General features: G+C 35.2%; 1 protein-coding gene across 2 annotated transcripts in view; it reads right to left on the bottom strand.

Moving 5' to 3' along the window:
- Positions 1–2,409: 2,409 nt before the first annotated feature.
- Positions 2,410–15,796, bottom strand: part of LOC114626413 (complement factor H-like) — a 30,828-nt gene continuing 17,441 nt past the window's right edge. Inside the window, exons 8-11 of one of the 2 annotated variants that reach the window (XM_028773814.1) lie at positions 15,295–15,471; positions 7,400–7,582; positions 4,725–4,881; positions 2,410–2,582 (exon numbers count right to left, since the gene is read on the bottom strand). In XM_028773814.1, coding sequence (XP_028629647.1) covers positions 2,534–2,582; positions 4,725–4,881; positions 7,400–7,582; positions 15,295–15,471 — 566 coding nt within the window. In that variant the 3' untranslated portion in view covers positions 2,410–2,533. Of the gene's footprint in view, positions 2,583–2,715; positions 2,819–4,724; positions 4,882–7,399; positions 7,583–15,294; positions 15,472–15,796 lie in introns of those variants that run through there. The other variant, XM_028773815.1, reaches the window with a different exon arrangement.

Genomic DNA, 15,796 nt, shown 5'->3' with positions numbered 1-15,796 from the left:
AAATTGATGGTAAAGTCATCTGAGTAAGAAGCTGTATGTAGACAGATCTCTCCAAATTTTCAGAAGTTGTGAAGAAACTTGTGTCCCATGGAAACGTTCATCAATAGGTGACTTTTGCTGAAGAGGAGATCAGTTATCAAGTAGTCTTAATGACTCTCTGTGGAAAGTTAGCTTTTGTTTCCACAGACATTCCAGTCATTGTTCAGTGTACCCATGAACAAAATGAAGATGTTGACTGGATGAGATATATACACGGGCTTGACAACATGGACTTCCACTCACCAAGTCTGCTGTGGCTACAACTGTATTCTGAGGTCAAATCTCTCTACAACATAAATCAGTACTGAGTTCCTGATTAGGACCCATTCCTTTTGTAAAGGAAATAGAAATATGGTAACAGGTTGACTGATATTGGACCACCTCTTCTATGGGAAGTATACCTTATTGTCCTTCTGTAGTAGATACTTATTTTGGTTTTAGACTTGCCTCTCCTGCAAGCAATACCTCTGGCAAAACAACCATCTGTGAAGTTAAAGAGTGCCTTATTCACTATCATGGTATTCTACACAGTATTGCAGCTGACCAAGGCCAATAATCATTTTATCAACTGGTCTTATCTTGTTACCCATTATTCTGCAGCAACTAACCTAATGGAGAGATAAGGCCTTGTGAAGACACAGCTACAGTGTAAAATAAAATTACATGGCAACAGCTGGAAAGCTGTGGCAGTGTTATCCATAGGGCAGATTATGTTTTGATTATACACCTAAGATATGATATGATAACTCTTGTATCCAGGATTCATGGGTCAAAGATCAAGGGATATAAAACAGAAGCCCACTATCACCCCTAGTGATGGTCTAGGAAAAATTGCTTCTTGTTCTTGAGACCATAAGTTCTGCTATCCTAGAAGTTTTGTTTTCAAAGTAGAGAATGTTCCTACAACAAATAATCTATTGGCCTAGAAGTTCAGTATTCCATATGGCCACTTTGGGCTTCTAATGTCCTTTACAAACAGGATAAAGAGGAATTAACAGTTGTAAGAGTGTTGATAAATCCAAATTTCCATGGTAAAATTGGATCGGAACTTTACAGTGGAGATAAGAAAATTAAGTCTGGCATGCAGAGAATTCTTTTGGATGTCACTTGGTGCTACATTGTCCTGTGATGAAGGTCAGTGGTAACTTACCATGGCCTAATCCAGGGAACATGATAAAGAGCACAGACCTTACAGGAATGAATGTATGAGTCATTGCTCCAGAAAAAGAGCCAAGACCTGCAGAGGTGCTTACAGGTGGTGTAAGAAAGGCAACATGTGTAATAAAGGGATATAGCTAAATACAGATGTGCTGATTAAATAAGAATGGCCCACATATACCATGTGGTAGAACTCCTGGAACATTATGATTGATGCTATTAGGAGATATGGCCTTTTGGGACTAGTTGTAGTCTTGTTGGAAGAAGTATGTCACTTCGCGGGCAGGTTTTGAAGACTATGCTCAAGCTTTGTCCAGTGAGTGTGACACAGTCTCTTTCTGCTGCCTGAGGATCAGGATGTAAAAGCTCTCAGCTCCAGCACCATTTCTACCTTTGAGATGCCAGGCTTCACATCATAATGATAATGGCAAAACCTCTGAAACAGGAAGCCAGCCCCAATTAAAGATTTTCTTAGACCCTCAACCTAGAACTGACCTTAATATATTAATGTAATCAAAATGGTATAAAAGCATAATGGAAGAGGGGGTATAGGATAGAGGGTTCTAGGGAGGGGAAATGGGGAAAGAGGATGACATCTATATTGTAAATAAATAAAATATCATATAAAAAAGATTAAAGTAAGGTTTTCCTTTGTAAGCATTACTATGGTCATGGTGTCTGTTCACAGCAATAGCACCCTAACTAAGCCATCAACTAAGGCAGTGTAGCCAATTTGAGAAACAAGGATTATAGCTGAAATGAGTGCTTTGGTTGTATTTTGTTAAGAATGCATTTAAACACGTATTTCTCTTTTCTCTCCATTTCCTCTATTTCCTAATCATATGCTCTAACATCAATTAAAAGAATATCAATGGTTTTCTTAAAGGTTGGGATAAGAAAATGATCACAAACAATGTTCTATTTTATATTGTATGTAGAACAGTTATTATGTTCAAGTGTAACTATGACTTGGTTATTGTTTTCATTTGAAAATTAATCATGAAATGAGGAGATATGATTGTGTGTCATGGTAATAATGGTTGAAATTGTGATGGCTGATCTTGACTGTCAACAAGATTACATCTGGAATGAAGAACAATCCAGATATGGAGTACACATCTCTGAGAGATTTTTACTTAGTTAAAAGTAGGCAAATCTACTTTTCTAGTGTGAACCTTTGAGGTAGGAAATTAAACATCTTTAATCTGGAACTTGAGGCAGGAAGATACATGACTTTATTCCAGAATTTGAGGATGGAGGACACACATTTAATCTGGGCCACAACTTCTTCTGTAAACCTATATAAGGACATAGAAGGAGGGGACTGTTGCTCTTTTCATCTTTCCCTTCTTGTCCTCACCATGCTAGTACATCCAATTCTTTTCCTGGAATTAAAGATTATGTATTTAAAAACTAAAAACCAACTGAGACACGCAGCCTTAAGAACTGAGTAACTACTGAATTCTTGGACTTTCTGTTCCTTTACAGATATTATTAGACTACCAGAGGTGTAGCTTACCAAATATAGGTAGGGTCATGTTGAATGAAGTCTGTCACAGTCGGGGCAGGTTTTGAGGTTGCCTATGGTCAAGTGATGTTCAGTGTGGCACATGGCCTTTTGCTGCTTATGGATCAAAATGTAGAATTTTCAGTTCCTTTGCCAGCAGCATGTCTACATAAACACTGTCCTACTTTACACTGTGATGATAATTGACTAAATATGTTAACTTAAAAGCCAAACCCAGTTAAATGTCATTATGCATTTGAGTTGCCTTGGTTAATATTTCTCTTCAAAACAACAACAACTGGCATATATATCTTGATCAGGCTAGCCCTTCTTGTCCTGGGGATACTTTTATTCCTGCCCATAGCGTTAAAGCTTGTCTCTAACTACATCAACATGCTGGCAACCAAAGTACATGACTTGAAACTGATAATGGACCCCCAGACAGAGTTATTAATTTAACAGGCTGGTAAGCCAAGGACAGTTAAGATTCTGCAGTGAGCCTCATCACCCTAAGACAGAAATGTGTTGCTTGTGACAATGCATATTCCACAGTGGGTAAGGAAGTCTTTCTTGTCAGAAGAACCTAAGACAGGCTCAGTCTGGTTTATGGAATAAAAAAGGGGAGATGTGGAGAGCTTTTTGGGCTGCGTAGCAGAAATCTGTCATTGGCCAAACACAAAGAAATGCGCTGCTTGGAAGGAATCTGACCTAGGCCAAAGACAAGGAAGTAGGCTTCAGGCAGGAATCTGACATTGGGCTGGAACAAAGAAGTAATTTCAGGCAGAAATTTAAATCCTAGGCTGGAACAAAGAAGAAATATCAGACAGAAATATAAATCCTGGCTACAACAAAGAAGAAATTTCAGGTGGGAATCTAAATCTTAGGCTAGAACAAAGAAGCAACTATAGGCAGAAATCTAAATCTTAAGCTAGAACAAAAAGTAGGCTTTAGGCATGAAAATGACTTTGGACTAGGACAGAGAAATATGCTCAAATATTTTGATTATCCTGATAAGTCCTTAGAAATAGTGATCACAGAGTGATCATGGGACTCTGTTTATTGTTGTGCATGTTCTTTGATTATCTGGGTTTATTGTCTTCCTTGTTCCTGGACTATTTGCATCTATTGTATTGCTAGTTCCTCAACCTAGAACTGACCTTAATACTTGCATGTAATTTAAACAGTATAAAGGCAAAAAAGGAGGATGGATGGGATAGGGGACTAATGGGTGGGGGAAATTGGGAAGGGGATGGCACCTGTAATGCAAATAAATAAGATATCGAATTAAAAAAAACAAGAAAAAAACTAAGATAATGCTCATTTTCTATTCGTAAGTGATAACAAATATTCGTAAATTTTAATGTCAATATTATTACAGTGATAGAAACATACACCTAGTAAAAATTTTAATCCCTTTGTATAATTGTTTGAATATTTCATTAATACAATGTACAAAATATTAGAAGTTCATATGCAAGAACTTAATTAGATTTTGTTACTGATACAAAAGTAGTATATAGTATTTATAAAAGTAGTATATAGTAATTAATGACATGCATTAGTGACAATATAATTGATAGTTTGGTTGTTATGAGTTTGGGAAATAATTCCAATTTGAAGACTGTGTCAATATGTCTTTCACTCACTGTGAATCAGAACTTTACATCAAAAGATGTCCAGAAAAATCTGAAAAGTTCTGAACCGAAACAGACATTGAAGAACTTATATTTATTTTTGTTGTTTGATATAGTTTGTCCTTAAATATATATTTTGGATTGGAAGTTTTGAATGTGCTGCTCTTTCATTGTGGCAACATTCTTTAAGGTTATAAATTAAACACCACATAACAAAAGTTTATACTTATTAGAAGAAATGAGCTAAACAATATTTCAAATGAAAATTGAAACTGTACCAGTAACATGCATGTGCATTTTTAACAAAGGTTCACCCATAAGATTTACTAATAATTGTATTGTGATTTTATTCACAAGTAGGATAATTGATGTGACCATCAATGCACCTTGTATGAAGTGGAGGAGATCCTCTTATTTTCTTGAATCCAGGTTTACACATAAATTCAATATTCTCCCCTGATTTGGTATAAATCTTTTGATTTTCTCTCCATCTGAGGACTATGTTATATCTTTTCATAATATCTTCTGCTATTACACATGCAACTGAAAGAAAAATTAGCAAAGTTCATTAAGCAATACATAAACCTACAAAAATCACCCCTTTTTTATAAAAAAAACATTTTTTTCAGAGAATTAACTATAAATGCAATGTCATGATCAGTAACTTGAAAATTAATTCAGCTATTAATTTATCAACAGAAGTGAAAACTTCAATCATAAATATTAGTTAACTAGTAAATGAATCAGAAAAGACAAAAATGGAAAAATCTTGTATATTAAAGGGTTCTAAGAATATTGATATAGAAATGTCCACATCTCCTATGGTTACTAGTAGTCTATATGAGCCCACAACAAAATACCAATAACATTTTTCATACTCATATGAGTAAAAATCTAAAATTTGTATGGAAGTACAATAGAATGAGTAGATAACTGGAACTAGAGTAGAAAGGAAAATTCGGAGATGTCATAATACCTGATTTCAACATACACCAGGAGCCCCACAGTAACTTGAATGCAATAAACCCTCCAGTGAATGAGAAAAGTGATTTGAGAAATGATCATGCATCTACAGTTAACTGATCTTAATAGACTTTCCAAAAACTTAGGTTAGAAAACTGATATCATATTCAATAAATGATATAAGAATAATTGGTAATCATATGGAGATGATTAAAATTTATATCTGTCTGTCATTCTGGGCAAAGTCAACTGAAAGTTGGTTAAAGACGTCAATGTAAGAACAAACCACTGAAAGAACAAAAAAGCACAACTGGGAAACATTTCATTGGTTTTGGACACTGGGTGTTTGGGTGGGATTCCAAATCACAAGTCAAAAAGCAAACCTTGACCCACGGATTTTATCACAATGTGGTTCTTGTGCATAGCAAAGAGGTTAATCAATACAACTAAGAAATTGTTAGACACTTGAATCAAAGTAAATGGTTGTCTGTTGTTTGTTTCCAGATATTTACGTAGCTTTTATAGGATTGCCTATGTCAAAAAAATTTAAAGAAGTGGAAATACATTTATTTGTCTTTGCTTTGTTTTATTTGATTTTAATTGATTGCTTTGGGCATGGTTGCTCTTTTGGAAGTTACAACACCATTTTCAATAAATTGATTTTGAAAAAGCTTTGCACTATATCTGCCTTATGTTATACTTAAATAATTGAAAAAGATTTCAATTTGTTGATAGTCTTTAACTGAACTGTCATTAATCTGTGGTAAAACACATTTTAAAAGAAAAGTAAGCCAATCAAAATTGGGTAAAAAAAACCCACCTGAATATCATTAGCTGTAATTTCATTGTCAATCCATAATAAAATATCTCCTCACTCAGTTAAAATAGCACCAGAGAAAGGAGCTCTTATAATTACAAATGCTCATGAATGTGTGGTGAAAAACAAATAAAACAATGATGGGAATATGACTTTGTGAAATTACTATAGATAATAATTGAGATATCTTAAAAATTTAAAAATAGATTTTTACATACATTTTTCTTATATACTTCTGGTATGTACCCAAAGGAAATAAAGTCAAATTACTCAAACTGCATGCACATATCTATTGTAAACTGCTAAAGGAGCATAGCTAAGATGAAAAAATTGTCTGAACTAATGTTAATTGGTCAATTTATAAAGACAACATGGTATATTTAAATGTAAAATGTTGTCCGTAAATTACAGATATATTTTATTGTTTTGATTAGAAAAGGGCATTGGTAGACATTAAGGGAAATAAACCAAACACAGGAAGACAACTATTTTGAGTTCTTTCTCAAAGAGAAAAGAAAGATTATAATTTCTCTAGAATATATGACAATGATTAATAGATGTTATTTGGCTTATCTAAGGGAAAGAGATATTGTATGGATTTAATACCTGCAAGATGTACAAAGATGTGGTGAATTGAGAAAGAATGGCCTCTATAGACTCACATATTGATTATTCATTGGGGGCTGGTGATACTTGAGAAGGATTAGGAGCTATGGCTTTACTGGAATTGGTGTTGCCTTGTTAGAAGATATGTCTATGATGGTTTGCTGCTCCCTCTAGAGCCAGATGTTGAATGCTCAGCTACTTCTCCACCATCAAGTTTGCCTCTGGGCCACCATGTTCCCAAACATGAGAGTAGACTAATTTCTGATATTTTAAGCAATACCCACCCAACAAATATGGTTTTTGTTTTTTGTCTGTTTGTTTGTTTTGTTTTTGTTTGATTATTTGTTTTTAAAGATTTGTCATGGTCATAGTGCCTCTTTACTGCAATACAACATTGGCTGAGGAAGCTGGTATAAAATATCATGCTGGCTCCCAGTTCTGTGGACATTAATACATGGTAGTAAAAACTTAATTATAAGTAATAGCAAGCACAATTTTATTTGACTAGTGTTTTTTTTTAAATTTCTAATAATCTTGTTTTCATCACATGCTGATGTTTGGCACTGACGCACAGTCAAAACAGTACTTGTATTTTGTGAGTATTCTAGTATTAACATAATAATATCCATGATATAACACAGAATCTCTTATAGTCTATGAAAATAAGGTACTTACGTAAACAAGTTGGTGGCTCAGACCACTTTCCATTTCTACATGTTATTGTCTTCTTTCCTTTTAGTAGATAATAGTTCTGACACTGATATTCAACTGATGATAATGGTGCATATACTGATAATGACAAGGAGGTGATGTCTCCATTGTCAATAGGTGGAGGAGGCCCACATTTCCCTGTTGAGTCTAAGGAGACAAGATTTGAATGTCAAGAGAATCAAGTCAAATTACAGGCTCAAGCAGAACCAAAAGGAATACAGTCTTAAACAAGACTTTAGTGATTTCTGGCTAAATAAATGATTACTTTTAGAAAGATTAATCATATAAAATGAGAGTTACAATTTCTTCCTGCCTTCTCACCTAAAACACTTACTTAAGTGCTGCAAACATGTCTGTTCTGAAGCCTTCAAGTATTAGTAAATATCTTAACAGCTTCAGAATACACAGATGCCAATGTAGATAGGAAAGATTTTTTTTTTAAAAATTCAATAGTATACGATCCTATATATTCCCACTCTTTTAAAAATATATTTGTAAATAAGAATTTAAAGCTTATAATATTACAGAAGGCTAATGAGGCTTTCTGGATTTCTGATAGGGTCAAAAGAAGCATAGCTATCTATATGTTATGCTTTTGCTAAGTATATCTGAAATGCTTGGACATTTTTAGTAAACATATGCAGAGAAGAGACATTGAAAATTCTAGCAAAGAAATTCAGAACTCACCTAACTACCTAATACTGTCCTATGTGTCTTCCTTTTGAACTACTGCTTGCCCTTGTGAGGACACAGGGAAAGTCTGAAATCAAAAGTACTGATTTTGTTCAATAAGATCTTGGGAGGAGCATCATGAAACTGAACAAAACTCAAATGCTTTTTAGGTAAAAACAAAACATTCAAGATTTAAACAAAATTAATATTTTAGTTTGAAGGAAAATGAAAACATAATGGCCATAACGCATGAATGTGCATATTCAAGAGCTGAGTAAACTCAAATCGGACAAGTCCTATGAAACTCCTAGAGATCCATCTATTGAAATTACTTAAAGAAAATATCTTGGAAAAAATCAGTAAGAAGTCATCAGCAACCACACTGGACCAAGTTCTCAAAGAAAGTGACTCCTATCTACCACCATGAAAACCATAGGAAGTAAAAAAAATGAGTGTCAACTTTAAGTTCTATATTCTGTGGTGGTAATCTTTTGAATAAAGACATTAAAATAGACATTATCCACCAAAAGAAGATAAATGGGATTTATATCCAGCAGAGATATCTTCCTAATGAATACCTACCAGAATTCATTATGTAAATAAAAATAGAAATTAATAGTAGGAGAAATTTAACTGTAAAATTAGGGGTATATACTAGATGATCTTTGTACTCATAAAATTATGTTTGTGTTTCAAATGAAACCTAGCATTTAAGAATAGTGTTAAAAAAATAATCATAGGAGGCAGAGGGAGGAAGTGACATGAATGAGGGTGAGAGGAGGAAGGAAAAGAAGAAAGTCAGGGTCAGACATTGGGGAGAGGAAGACAGGACAGAATCCTAGAGGGCTAGGAGAATGTATAAAAATATGCACCAGTGTTGGTTGTGGGACATGGGAACATCTTAAAAGTCCCAGACTGTAAGGATATGTCAGGCTTTCAGGATCCAATGGGTATAAGCTGAGGTAAAATGTCAACAGTGAAGAGATAAAACCTAAAGAGACCACCAGTAGGTAGACATGGCCCCCTGTTGAGGGATGGGGTCACCCACTCATGTTTAAAATGTTTGATTAAGAAATGTTCTGGTCTAAAGGGAATGCAGATATAAAAATGGAACAGAGCTTGAAGGGAAGCCCATCCAGTGACCCTCCCAACTTGGAATCCATCCCATGCACAGGCACCAAACCTTGACACTATTACTGATGCCAGTTTGTGCTTGCAGACAGGAGCCTAGCATGGATGTCCCCTGAGAGGTTCTACCAGCAGCTGACTGAAACAGATGAAGATGCTTACAGCCAACCACTGGAATGAGGTCTGGGATCTCCATGGAAGAGTTAAGGGAAGGATTGAAGGAGCTGAAGGGGATAACAATAGTATAAACTAACCACCAAACCTCAGAGCTCCCTGAGACTAACTCAACAATGAAAGTGCATATGTGGACTGGTCCATGGCCTCTGGTACATGTGTTGCAGAGGACTGCCTTGTCTTACCTTAATAAAGAAGGATCAGCCAAACTCTGTAGAAATTTTATGTGCAAGGGAAGAGGGATGCTGGTAGGGGTAAGGAATGGGTAGGTGGGTTGGTTGGGGAGCACCCTCTCAGAAGCAAAGGGGAGGGGAGATAGAGTGAAGAACTTGAGGATAGGGGTCTGGAGAGTGGGCCAACATTTAAAATGTAAATAAATAAAATAATAAAAAGAAAGAAAAATGTGATGAATAATACTGAAAAGCAAAAAAGGAGACTTATTAAAGGGTAATACTAGGTAGGCGAGTAAATAATGAAACAAGGACTCAGAAAAAATAAAAAAGAATGGTATTTAATCTATGTAACAGAAATCTATGTAGGAATCCTTAAGGAAAACATAGGAAATAGGAAACATAATTGGATTTTGGAGGTAAGTTCAGATTCTATTTAATCATTAGAATATAAAAGGTCAGTATTAATCAATAATAATACATACACAAACACCTAGGGTGACTTCAGTAACAGATGGTTAGGAAACTATGAGAGATAGCATACTCAGATTGTGTATTGAAAAACAATAATAAAATGCATGACACCATTAAATTCTTGAGAACTACTCCTCCAAAGCAACGTGAAAAAAAAGAAATAAGACCTGACCAGCTTGGCCACTATTCTGAAGACACCACAGACTGTAGGCCTCCTAGGAGTTCTGCTGCATGGAGGACAATAGGTAAGAGACCCTCCTAAACAACTGCAGCAGCTGTTGACCCCGAAGACTCCAGTAGACTCAGGACTCATCACCTCCAAGCCCTTAGCCCACTGAATTCCATGTTCCTTCCAGCTTGCATCTTCTGCCACGCAGATCACCAGCTTATCTACTCCTCTGAAGACCCCACAGTCTGAAGGCCTCCTAGGAAAGCCTCTGCAACCAGATCAATAGGTCATTGGCATCCATGCACCTATGAAGACCTCACTTTCTGAAGGCTTCACAAGAGATCTGATACAGCCAAGGCATAGCAGGATGCCTGAAGCAACCCAGAGACACAAGTGGCAGGACAAAGATAAAGATACCTAGGAAAGCTAATACCAGAGATAATCAGATTGCTAGAGGTAAGATCAAGACCATAAGCAACAGAAACCAATATAAGTTGGAACCATCAGAACCAGTTCTTCCACCACAGTGAGCCCTGGGTGCACCATCACACCTAAAAATCAGGAAGCTGACCTAAAATCCTAACTCATGAAGATTATTCCTTCATGATAGATAGATTCACTTAAGGAGGACATAAATAAGTCATAGAAATAAATACAGGAAATCATAGGTAAACAGGTAGAAGCCTTTGAAGAGGAAACAAATTCTTTAAAGAAACACAGCAAAAAACAATCAAAATGGTAAAAGTATTGAACAAAGTGGTCCAAGATGTAAAAGTGGAAGTAGAAACAATAAAGAAAACATAAATAAAGGTAACCCTTGATTTGGAAAACCTAGGAAAGAGGTCAGAAATTACAGATGAGAGCATCACCAACAGAATACAAAAGATAGAAGATAGAATCTCAGGTAGAGAAGATATCTAAGAATATATTGACACAACTGTCAAAGAAAATTCAAAACATAAAAAACTCCTAACCCAAAACATCCGGGAAATCCAGGGCACAATGAAAATTTAAAATCTAAGAATAATAGAAATAGAGAAGAGCAAAGATTCCCAGCACAAAGGACCCGAAAACATTTTCAACAAAATCATAGATGGAAACTTCCCCAAACTAAAGAAAGAGATGGTCACAAATGTATAAGAAGCCTGTAGAACACCAAATATATTGGACCAGAAAAGAAAATACTCTCATCACATAATAATCTGAGCACTTTTTTTCAATTTTTAAAATTGGATATTTCATTTATTTATATTTCAGATGCCATTTCCCTCCCTAGAAAACAGCTGTCCCATCTCCAAACCTCCTTCTTTTCCTTTTTAATTACATGCAAGTATTAAGGTCAATTCTAGGTTGAGAAATTAGCAATATCATAGATGCAAATAGTCAAAAACTAGCAAAGCATAAACTAAGTTCTGTGAAAACTCCTGAGATCACTGTTTCTAAGGGCTTATCAGGATGATCAAAGTGTACAGAACTAAAACAAATATTAAAAGCTGTAAGGGACAAAACCCAAGTAACATAGAAAGACAGACCAACCAGAATTATACCCAACTTCACAAAAAAGACATCAAAAGCCAGTAGAGCCTGGACAGAGGTCACACACAATTTGTTTAAAACAAATACCAGCCCAGGATACTATACTCAGCAAAATTCCCAATCAACATAGATGAAAAAATAAACAAAATATTCTAGGACAAAACCAAATTTAAACAATATCTATCTACCAACCCAGCACTATGTAGAGTTCTACAAGAATAACTCCAACATAAGTAGCACACCTACACCAAAGTAAAAGCAAGATATTAATCATCTCACAACAAAGCAAAAAGGAGAGAATCACATGCACATAATACCACCTACAATAACAAACATAATAGGAACTAACAATCATCTGATTTAATATCTCTCAATATCAATGAACTCAATTCCCCAATAATAAGACATAAGCTAACAGACTGGATACACAAACAGGATCCAGCATTATGGTGCATAAAAGAAACACATCTCAATAATAACAAAGACAGACACTGCCACAGAGTAAAAGACTGAAAAAAAAAGTTTTCCAAGCAATGGTCCCAAGAAACAAGCAGGAATTGCCATCAACTATTCAATAAAATAGATTTTCAGTCTCAAAGTTATCAAGTAATCAGGGAAAGGATACTTCATGTTTCTGAAAGAAAAAATTCACTAATAGAAAGTTTTAATTCTGAACATCTATGCCCCAAATGTAAGGGCACCTATATTCATAAAGGAAATTTTACTGAAGCTCAAAAAACACGTTGAACCTCACAATAATAGTGGGAAACTTCAACACCCCACTCTTACTAATGAACAGGTCATGAAAACAGAAACTAAGCAGAGACACAGTAAAACTAATAGAGGTTATGAACGTAACGATTTAACAGATCTATAGACTATTTCATCCTAAAACCAAAGAATATACCTTCTTCTCAGCACTGCATTGTACCTACTCAAAAATTGACCATATAGTGGATCTCAAAACAAGCCTCAACCAATACAAAAAGATTGAAGTTTTCCCACACATTCTGTCAGATCACCACAGCATAAGACTATTCTTCAATAGGACCAAAAATAACAGAAAACCCACATACCCATGGAAACTGAACAACTCTTTATTCAGTGATAACTTGGTCAAGTAATAAAGAAAGAAAGAAATTTAAAACTTCTTGGAATTCATTGAAAATAATGATACAGCATAACCAAAACTATGGGACACAATGAGAGCAATTCTAAAGGGAAAATTCATGGAACTAAGTGTCCTGGTTAAAAAAAAATTGTAGAGATTTTATACTAGCAAAGTAACAGCACACCTAAGAGCACTAGAACAAAAAGGATGCTCCAGTGTAAGGGAATTAGAGGCTGAGGGTGGGGAGGCAGGAATGGGTGGGTGGGGAAATACCCTCATAGAAACAGGGGAGGGAGGATAGTATAAGAGGTTTCTGGGGAAACTTGGAAAGGAGATAATATTTGAAATGTAAATAAAGAAAATATCAAATAAAAAAATATATAAAGAAAGAAGAAGAAGCTAACACACCCAAGAGTAGAGGGCAGGTAATAGTCAAACACCAGACTGAAATCAACCAAATAGAAACAAAGAGAACAATACAAAGAACCAACAAAATGAAAAGCTGATTCTTTGAGAAAACCAACAAGCTAGATAAACACTTAGTCAAACTAACTAGAGGGCACAGAGACAGTATGCAAATTAACAAAATCAGACAGGAAAAGGGAAACAGAACAACAGAAACTAAGGAAATACAAAATATCATCAGATCATACTACAAAAGCCTATATTAAAAAAAAAAACTGGAAAATCTAGATGAAATGAGGGATTTTCTAGACAGAAACCATGTACCAAAGTTAAATCAAGATCTGGTAAACTTTCTAAACAGGTCAATATCCCATAAAAAAATAGAATAAAAATTATCAAAATTTCCTAACCAAACAGAGCCCAGGGCCAGATGGCTTTAGTGCAGAATTCTACCTGACCTTCAAAGAAGGGGTAATGCATACACTCTTCATACTATTCTATAAAATAGAAAGAGAAGGACCACTGTCTAATAGTATAATAATTCATTCTATGAAGCCACTATTACTCTGGTACCTAAACCACACAAAGGCTAAAGAAAAAAAGAGAACTTCAGACCAAATTTACTACTAAATATGAATGCAAAAATGATCAATAAAATTCTAGCAAATGGAATCCAAGAACACATCATAACCATCATTCACCATGACCAAGTAGACTTTATCCATGGATGCAAGATTGGTTCAATATACAAAAATCTATTAACATAATCCACTGTATAAACAAACTCAATGAGAAAAATCACATGGTCATCTCATTAGATGCTGATAAAGCATTTGACAAAATAAAACACTCCTTCATGTTAAAAGTATTGGAGAGATCAGGAATTCAAGGTCTATACCTAAACATAATAAAAGCAATAATACAGCAAAACCACAGGCAATATCAAATTAAATGGAGAGATACTTGAAACAATCCCTCTAAAATCAGGGACAAGATAAGGATGAACACTCTTCTCATGTCTACTCAATATAGTACTCGAAGTTCTAGCTAAAGTAATAAGAAAACAAAAGGAGTTCTAGAGAACACAAATTGGCAAGTAAGAATTAAAGGTATCACTATTTGGAGATGATATAACAGTATACATAAACAACCCCAAAAATTTTGCCAGAGAACTTTTACAAATCACTTCAGCAAATTGCCTGGAAGAAAATTAACTCAAATTATTCAGTAGCTGTTCTCTATACAATCGGTAAGTGGACTGAGAAAGAAATTATGGAAACAACGCCATTCACAATAGGACAAATAATGTAAAATATCTTGGTGTAACTCTAACTAAGCAAGTAAAAGTTCTGTATGACAAGAACTTCAAGTCTGCCAAGAAAGGAATTGAAGAAGTCCTCAGAAAATGGAGAGATCTCCCATGCTCATTGCACCAAATGCTGACACTATTACTGGTGCTGTGTTCTGCTTGCAGACAGGAGTCTAGCATGGCTTTCCTCTGATAAACTCTACCAGTAGCTGACTGAGACTGAGGAAGATATTTACAGCTGAGCATTGGACAGAGGTCTGGGACCCCATGGAAGAGTTAGGGGATAGACTGAAGTAGATGAAGGGGATAGAAACCCCATAGGAATATCAACAGTATCAACTAACCTGCACTCCTCTAAGCTTGCCGGGGACTAAGCCACAAAACCAAAGAGCATACAGAGGCTGGTTAGAGGCTCCTGGCACATATCTACCAAGGGACTCCCTTTCCTGGCCTCAGAGGGAGTGGATGCACCTAGTCCTTTATAGAATTGATGACCCAGGGAAGAGGGATGGAGGGAGCATCCTCTCAGAGGTGAAGTAGAGGGGGCATGGTGGAAAGAGCTCTGGGAGGGAGGACTGGGAGGGGACAACATTTGGGACATAAATAAATAAAATAATTTAATTGTTTTTAAAATTGCATCAGTTTATTTTCACTAATGTACAATAAGTAAATTATGTTGTCAAATAAACATTAGGGAAAATGATGCCCTACCTTTGCATGTCGGTGGTTCTGTCCAAATCCCATTTAGACAGATTACTTCCATTTCCCCAAATAGTTCAAAAGGTTTGTTACATTCATAACGTACTCTGTCACCAGATGGATATTTAGCCTTGGACCTTGTGACTATAGTAGCATTTGGCACATGTGGTGGATCCACACAGGAATTATCTAAAGAGCAAAATAAAGTATTATTACCTATTTGCTCATCTTAAGTGTCTAATTATTGCATAAGATTCCAAATATATTCCTGACTTGATGAAAGGATAAAGAAAAATTGTTACATTTATTTATATGCAAAAAATGAAATCATGAATGTCACAGGTAAATGATGGGTAATTATATCTATCTATCTATCTATCTATCTATCTATCTATCTATCATCTATCTATCTATCTATCATTTATCTATCTATATGTGTATATATGTGTATATGTATGCAACATACATGTATATATATATATGCTACATATATAAATATATGTTATACACACAC

This window comes from Grammomys surdaster, unplaced genomic scaffold (assembly GCF_004785775.1).
Source record: "Grammomys surdaster isolate TR1022 unplaced genomic scaffold, NIH_TR_1.0 234, whole genome shotgun sequence".
NCBI classification, from domain to species: domain Eukaryota; kingdom Metazoa; phylum Chordata; class Mammalia; order Rodentia; family Muridae; genus Grammomys; species Grammomys surdaster.
The sequence above is the reverse complement of the archived record's forward strand: the minus strand, read 5'-3'. Positions and strand labels throughout refer to the sequence as shown.